General features: G+C 49.4%; 1 protein-coding gene across 1 annotated transcript; it reads left to right on the forward strand.

Annotated features, from left to right (window-relative positions):
• Positions 1–5,553: 5,553 nt before the first annotated feature.
• Positions 5,554–8,038, forward strand: ANKRD40CL (ANKRD40 C-terminal like; the record flags this gene model as incomplete). The annotated part of the gene is given in 3 exon segments (XM_025916070.2): positions 5,554–5,787; positions 6,602–6,715; positions 6,718–8,038. Coding segments are annotated over 3 exon segments (378 nt in total), but the record flags the coding sequence as incomplete, so codon positions are not given.
• Positions 8,039–8,478: the final 440 nt, after the last annotated feature.

The following is an 8,478-nucleotide window of genomic DNA, read 5'->3' on the forward strand; positions in this document are numbered from 1 at the left end:
AAAAGGCCATATTTCATTCTTTCTCATTGCCACATAGTATTCCATTGTGTATATAAACCACAATTTCTTTATCCATTCATCAGTTGATGGACATTTAGGCTCTTTCCATAATTTGGCTATTGTTGAAAGTGCTGCTGTAAACATTGGGGTACAAGTGCCCCTTAAATACATTTTTTAACGTTTTATTTATTTTTGAGAGAGACCGAGGGCAAGAGGGGGAGGGGCAGAAAGCGGGAGACACAGAATCCCAGGCAGGGTCCAGGCTCTCAGCTATTAGCACAGAGCCCGATGCGGGGCTTGAACTCACGAACCGTGAGATCATGACCTGAGCCGAAGGTCGGACGCCTAACTGACTGAACCACCCAGGCGCCCCTAAAGCTAAGGCATAAATAAAAGGGGCCACGGAGTGCCTGGCATGATGAATGAAAAAGACCCACACACACCAAGGCCTGTGCGACTCCCTCCCCACCAGGCACTTTGCCTTTTTCCTAGCTAATGGCCCTGATTTTGAGCAACATTAGACGGTTGAAACCAGAGCATGTAATATTCTGATTGAAAACAAGTTAAATACATTAAAAGGGACCCAAAAAGAGAGCTCCGAAAATGAGAAGAAAAAGTGAGCCTTGTTGCGTGAATATGTGAATGAAGGGATCCGTGAATGGGGAGCGCGTGAGTGAATGGACAGAACTGTGAATGGAAATGGATGGAGGTTCCCCCTCAGTCCAAGCATTTTTTTTTTTTAATTTTTTTTTTCAACGTTTATTTATTTTTGGGACAGAGAGAGACAGAGCATGAACGGGGGAGGGGCAGAGAGAGAGGGAGACACAGAATCGGAAACAGGCTCCAGACTCTGAGCCATCAGCCCAGAGCCTGACGCGGGGCTCGAACTCACGGACCGCGAGATCGTGACCTGGCTGAAGTCGGACGCTTAACCGACTGCGCCACCCAGGCGCCCCTAGTCCAAGCCTTTTTATCTCCAGCCCCTCCTCATCTCTAGGCCCCCTGCCCACTCAGGTGACCGAGGTGAAGAATGGCTCTTTTTATGGTTGACCACACCCTGGTGGCCAGACTGGCCAAAGTGCATTCTCTTCCCCATTCTCAGGCTGCTTCCTTCTCTGCTGGAGCCCCACCTTCCTCCATTCCTGGCAGAAAGGGCACCACCGCATGCCGAGGGGAGGCAGCGTCGGGCTGGCGACCCTGCGGCCCGGCGGCCCGGCGGCCCGGAACTGGCCCCAGGCCTGTGCCCAGCAGCCCAGGCGACCATCAGTGAGCACTTCCTCGGGTCTCCGTTACCCTCATCTGCCCCTTAAGCAGTTTGACCAAATCGGCAGTTCTCAACTGGGGCCACACATTAAAATCAGCTGGGGACCTCTTAAATATTCCAGGGCCCAGATGGCACCCCAGACCAACGATGTAGGACCCTTCAGAGGGTGGGACCCAGGCACCCACTGTTTTTAAGGCTTCCTGGGTGATGAGAACCTGTGAGCTATGATCTCCTTGGCTTCCTCCGGCCTTCTGATGCCCTGTCCCTGGAGAGTTAAATGAAATGTGAGAGTCGTTCCCGGACCTGTGGGCTCCTATCCTCAGCAGCCCTTTGAGGCCGCAGCCCTTTCTGGGACTTGGCCTAGCCCCACCCACCCTTCATCGAACATCCTGCTCCGGTCCTTGCCTCCTCCAGCTTAATGTTTGAGATCAAGAGATCTGGGATCATGGTCGACGGCAGAGTCTCCCAGCTGTGGGCCGGGGTCTTCCCGCTTTCTTGAGGGTCCCATTGGGGTTTGGGCCATGATTGGTCTCCCTCCCTCACAGGATGGGAGGCGAAATGGGGGAGGGAACAGGGGAGGACGAGAAGCCTGTTCGATCCAAGAACCTAAGTGTTTGGCTTTTCTTACCCCTGATGTAGTAGCTGCTAACCTTTTCCAGAGAGGAAAGGCTAACGCTGCCTGGGTCTGGCTGGGGGCTGGGGGCCGAGCCTTCCAGGGGCGCATTCCCTTGGGCGAGCACTATTAGCCTACGGGTGTTACCTGATGGACACAGCCTGAGGGAGGAGGGAGCCTCGAACTTCACTCACATCATTCCGTGCAAGTCTTACGACACCGCTGAGTCTTACTTGGCCCGTCTATAACTTGGCAACCCCTGCCCCATCTCACCAGGCCAGCGACACAACACGCTTGTTGCCCTGCAGACGGACGCACTGGGGGCTTTTGGAGGTGCTTATGTGGTTGCGAGCTCGTGCACACATGCCAGAGGGGACACCAATCTGATGAATCGTGGCCAAATGTCCCGATCGTGGGACACGAAGAAGCCGGCAGGTGAGTCTAGAAGACCTGTTTCCCATGGAGTCCTCAGGGATCTGGGAGGGGCCGGTGGCCCTCGCCAGCTCTGCCACTGGTGAAGCCGGGAGCGAAGGAAGCAGACCAAGGGTCCTTGCAGGGGAAGGCAAGCTTCCATAGCTGTGACGAAGGGTAATAGCAGCCAGCAATCGCTGACGCTCACTTCTTCCTTGGTCCTTGCAACTTCTCGAAGGCAGAGATTACGAATCCCATCAGAAAACTAAAGTTCGGAGAGGTGAAGTAACTTATCTCATGAGCCACTGCTGCTGCGTCAGAGGAAAACTTCAGACCCAAATCTGCGTGCCTTCGAAGGGCATGCTTTCTGACCTCCTCGAGAGACCCGGTCCAGGGTCTCTTAATCGGACAGGCTCACCAGCGCTGAGGGGCTTCCCGAGAGAGGGGCTGGCTCCGTGGCTCAGAGTGCAGGGCAAAGACAAGACTACAGATCCCGCTGTCCTGGGGGAGGTTGGGAGGCCCTGGGCCGTGTGGAAAGAATAGTTTTTGAGTCCAAAGCAAGTCTGGCTTCTTGGGCCTGTGATCCCAGCAGCCGTGCAGGGCCCCACGCTTGGGATGCAATGCTCTGTGGTCACTGGCTTGACATTTGAAATAATTTTATCTTGCAGTCCGTCTGGTAAGTGAAGTCAGCTGAGACAGTGGAGCATGTGCTGGGGGGTTGGGAGCTCGGAGCCTTGGCTCCCGGGAGTGTGAGGTCCCACTCCTTCCCCCCACCCTCCCACCGCATAACCTCCACCAGAGTCCTGGTTCTGTTGTCATCTTCGGCCCCTGGCAGGGATTCCAGCAAGAATTGGGAGTTGAGGCAGACAAGGCAGGGGCGTGTTCTGAGGGCCACAGGCAGGCAAGAGATGGGAACCTCTCGCCCACCCCCATCCAGGTACAGATGCGGGCAGGCGGGGGGGTGGCAATTGCTTGGGGGTCGCCCATCTGGTAGGGGGTGCCGCTTTGGGGAAGCCGTTTTGCGGATCTTCCATTCGCTCTGGGCTCCGCTGATGGGCTGGCCCTGTTCACATCCGGGTCCTGCCATTTCCTCATGGAGCAAACTGAAGCAAGTTACTTCACCCGTCGGCCTCAAATGTCTCGTCTGAAAATGGGAATGATGTCAACACCCCACAGGATTCTTTTGAGGACAGTGAGTCTTGTTTCCTACCCCCTCCCCCAACAAAATGCAAATCTGATTAGGACAACCTTGGGCTGAGAACTATCTAATGGCTGGGTGTTGTTCTAGAATAAAAGCCAAAATCTTTCACCTAGACCAGTGCTGTCCAGTAAAAATATGATGTAAACCACGCATGTAATTAGAAATTTCCTAGCAGCCACATTTAAAAAAGTGAAGACAGGTGAAATTAATTTTAATATATTTACTTCACTCAGCATATCAAAATTATCATTTCAACGTAGAACCAATATTGAAAAGTAAATATTTCACTTTTCCTGTCTTTGAAGTTGTATTTTAGTTTTTTAATGCTTATGTATTTATTTTTGAGAGAGAGAGAGAGAGAACAGGGGAGGGGCAGAGAGAGGAGACAGAGAACCCCAAGCAGGCTCCAAAGCTGTCAGTGCAGAGCCCAATGCGGGGCTCGAACTCACCAACTGTGGTGAGATCGTGACCTGAGCGGAAGCCAAGAGTCAGATGCTTAACTGACTGAGCCACCCAGGCGCCCCTATTTTATGTATTTTTATGAAATAAGCATATCTCATTTCACAGGACTCACGGCTCCCGTGTTGGACGGCACGGGCTCCCCCAACCTGGCCACTGCCCCCCACGAACTCTGCCCAGTGGCCATGTTGGGTTGCCTGTCTTTCCTCAAAAGCGCCACTCCAACCACACAGGTTCCTTCTGCTGTTCCCAGCCCTGGAAGGCCCTTCTTCCTTCTGGATCTGGTTAAGCCTACTCACCCCTCAGATGTCAGCTCGAAGGCCTTGCCTTCAGGGAGACCTTCCTTGACCCCTTTCCGTGCTTCCGTGCTGTGTATCTGGCCCTCACAACTGACATTTCACCTTTACCTGAGGTCACCTGATTTACCTGTCCCTCTCTCTCTCTCCTGCTCGTCTGTAAACTCTAGGGCAGAGACCACTCCGGGGTTCTGTGGCGGTGGTTCTAATCATCTCCCCAGGGTGGGGCACCGCGCGTGGTGCAGACTCTCCACGTGCAGGACGGACACCGTTAAGAATGGGAAAGGCCTTGGCACCTGGAAAGGAACATTCATTCCTTTCCCTTCCCTCTGGTTGAGAAAATGCTCGAGAAAGGGACTCTTCTAGCTGTAGAGCTCTGCTGGAGAACCGGGGACACGAAGCACTCAGTGCCGAAAACATTTAAGTAGGAGCTCGAGTTGAGCACCCAGATTGTCTTTCTTCCCCAGATTACATACCACTTAAAAATAGCGTCTCGGCGCCTCTTCATGATTTGGGCCGTGATTAAGGAAAATTGCTCTTCAAGTCTCAACATAATTACTGCCCTTCTCATGACTTGGCTTCTCGGTCGAGGAGGCGGAACTGCGGAGCAGGAGTGGAGAGGGGGCATCATTGTCCCTGTTCAACTGGCGGATCTGGCAGAGCACCAAACACGGAGGTGCTGCTGTTCAACGCTTTCTAATTCTTTCCCAGGTGAATAGGAACAAGGCTCCAGTCCAGATGCCAACTGACCCAGGTGATGCCACACCTGAGGACGCCTGTCTAGGTGAGGACTCAGCCCCTAGACCATGTTGCAAAGCCAAACTCCATTTGGGTCCTTCCACCTTCGGTCAACTACTCCTTCTTAAGGACAGCGAAGTTTGGAGACTCCAAACCACAGTCTCCAAAAAAGATGGCGGTAGAACTACCTCAAGGCCTGTCACCCTGAAGTCCTGGGGAGGGGGGTACAGTAGGAGTCACACAGGATGATTTGCACCTCGGCACAAAGGCTTCTGAAGGACACAGAACCCCAGGGCTAAACATTTCCTTCAAGCTTTCCAAATAACCAGCAAGTTCAAACACCCACCGTGGATTGCTCAAGGGTGACACATTTAAATATTCGTTGCATATTTTAAATCCTAGCCAGGCTTCAAACTGCAAGCTTGTTGGGGGGTATAATGGGGCATACACCCCAGAGCTTGCCCAGCATCCCAAGAAAAGCCTCAGATAACTTCAAGTTGATATACACCAATAAAAGCTCCGTGTCTATTCATCATTTTCTTGGGATCACCTATGCTATAATCACCGATGATGTCAACTGAAAGGCTTTAAATTAGGTATTGTTTCTTTTACAAATGAATTTGGGGGTGATCTAGAGCTGGTGCTTAAAGTCAGAATTCAGAGGCCCAAAGAAAATGACTTCACTGAAGTTGAACTGAACAGAGGAGAGCTGAGTTCTCAAAATCTACTAAAAGTGAGTTGCTGTGAATGAGGGGTTAAGCCAGAGCAAGTGAAAATCAGGCCACCAAACACGCTGCTCAGAAAGGTGGGGTTTCCAAGGTTCTAAGTGGGCAAAATTAATGTTCTGTGAATCTAATCATTTACCTTTTGCATTCCTAATGTGAAAACAAAAGACACTGGAAATTCTGGCTACAGGATAGCCAAACACAGGAGCTAGGTCATTTTCAATCTGGTGCTTTTTACAGACTTACACCCCTAAATTCATAAACCCTTTAAAACGGCCTGAATGATAACTTAGTGCCCATATTTAAGACTCAGTTCAAAGCATATGGCCCCTTCTACCTCTGCAAACCTGGCCGGTTAACAGTAAGTGACATGATCCCTGGCAAGGAAAATACTAACTCACCCTTACCTGCTTAGCAACAGTCGGCCTTTGTAATCTCACGACACAAAATAGTTTTGCATTTTTATAGATTTATCAGATTCAAAACACAGGTCTCAATTCTTTATTTCAGAAGAAAAATCTCACTTCTCTGGGCATTATTTTTTTTAAAGCTTTAAAAATACCTTTAAACAGTACTCACTGGTGTCTCGGCTAACAGTATAAAGAATTGGCAGGAAGATCATATTTTCTGGATTTTTTTTTTAGTGCCCTGGCCTGAAGTTTTCTCTTCAGCAATATCAATTTGAGACTATAGTCCCCTTAGAAACCTACAACAGAGATCAAAGAAAGGAAAAAAAACCTTCTGAACTGCTGAGTTTACCATGAATAGACTGAGAAACCAATCAGAAACAGCCTGAGTTAGACAAGAACCCAAGACGCTGGCCATCAAGACTTTTTCATCTTAATAATTTGACATGCTATTTATAAACTGTAAAAATCTCTTTTGCATATTAAGGACAAAGACATTTTAAGACTACAGGACTTCCAGGAAATAAAACTCGTTTCAATGAAAAATGGAAGCTCTGAATTGGTAGCACACGCACCATCCCTGACAGAGAAGCCCTGCTTAACAACAGCCACGCTGCAAACCTGACCTATTAGAAAATCCCAGAAATGAACAACTCGAGTCAATGTTTTATAAACAATGCAGTCTGGGGTGCATGTACTGGTTTGCTAACTTCATGTAGGTACTTTGGAAAATCGTTCCATTGTCTTGAACTTCTCTGGACCGGGATAAAATTTCAAAGTGCTCTGACAAATAGAGCCATTAAAAAATTGTGCAGTATGGTACCTATAAACACAAGTTTATTTTGTAGAGTTGTAGGTCAATCCTGATCAGGCATAGGTATGTACTACTGAGGTTCAGTCAGGACAAACGGCCAGGGTCATGTTCATGTTCATGTGAACTACAAAAGGGTTGGGGGGAGGGTAAGCTGATAGACCTGGAAAAGCCAAGACCCCCTTGGCACACTGGTCCAACCAGTGTTGTTGCTGTTGTTGTTTAATCTTTAAATAATCTCTACCCCAACATGGAGGTTGAACTCCTAACCCCAAGATGAAGAGTCACATGCTCCAGACTGAGCCTGTCCGGCGCCACCGCCTTGAGGCTTCATCTTTAAAAGCATGTCATACTATCATTTCCTATTTACACTTTTAAACTTGCCTATAAAATGGCAGGACTTGAGTAACTACCTTTGGGGCCACTTTTAACATACAACTTGTAGAACGGCCAAGGCACAGCCCACGGCAATGAACTCTTACTAAACAGATGGAAAGAACAAAGTTGGCAGGCACCCTTACCGACAACTAGCTCCAAGATAGGCTGTCATCCCATCCCACGCTGAGCTCCTTCCACCACACTATCTAGAATCCTTCTGGGTCAACCCTCCCAAACTCCTAGTTGAGAACCACCAGTACTTTGGAAGCACTCGGGTGCTGTTTGACCCCATTTACCCACGTTAACACACTGAACATGGTCATTCTTTTCTCAGCCGTTACTCCTGGGCTACAAAGTCGCCACTAATCCCCATGGAACTGAGCTATACAATACCATAGCTCCTTCTGGGCAAGCACAATGTCTTGTCTTCCCCAGCACATGAAATTGGCCTCATCTCCCAAATTCTCAATACTTCAGGGCTGATGGAGGGTGGGGGGCACACACTAGACACCCAACTGTCCAAAGAGCAGTCTTATTAAACCACGTGGGTACAGATGTACCATTCCATTCATAGAAATGAGACGAGTATACGAGGCCTGAATCTGCAATTTGCTTAGTACCCATGGATCTCTTTGGTGGGAGCATCTCAGCTGGGAAGAAGTCACAGGTCTTTTTGAAAAGACCACACAGCCCCTAACGTGGGCCAATTCCACGTAGCACTGTTCTAGTGCCACAGGATTCTGGAGGATGACAAGGGGTCCATCCCCAAGTGCCACCTCCCTCAGGTATTCTCAATTTATTTTGAATAATAAGGAAAATCTGTGGGGTGCCTGGGTGGCTCAGTGAGTTAAGTGTCTTTTGATCTCGGCTCAAGGCAATCACCTCACGGTTTGTGAGGTGTGTGAGATCCGAGCTGTGTGTGTCAGGCTCCCCACTGACAGTGCAGAACCTGCTTGGGATTCTCTCCCTCTCTCTCTGCCCCTTCCCAGCTTGCTCGTGCACGCACGCAAGCTCTCACAAAATAAACTTTAAAAAAATAAGGAAAATTTGGGCAGGAGCTCCAGATTAGGCTGTTAATGGTCCCAAATCACCCTTTGTGGGAAACTGAGACTTTCATTTGTGTTTTTAGGTGAATATGGTAGAATTCGATTACAAAATGCCAGTCAGGAGGAAAG

Source organism: Puma concolor, chromosome E1 (assembly GCF_028749965.1).
Source record: "Puma concolor isolate L17-30 chromosome E1, mPumCon1.1.hap2, whole genome shotgun sequence".
NCBI classification, from domain to species: Eukaryota; Metazoa; Chordata; class Mammalia; order Carnivora; family Felidae; genus Puma; species Puma concolor.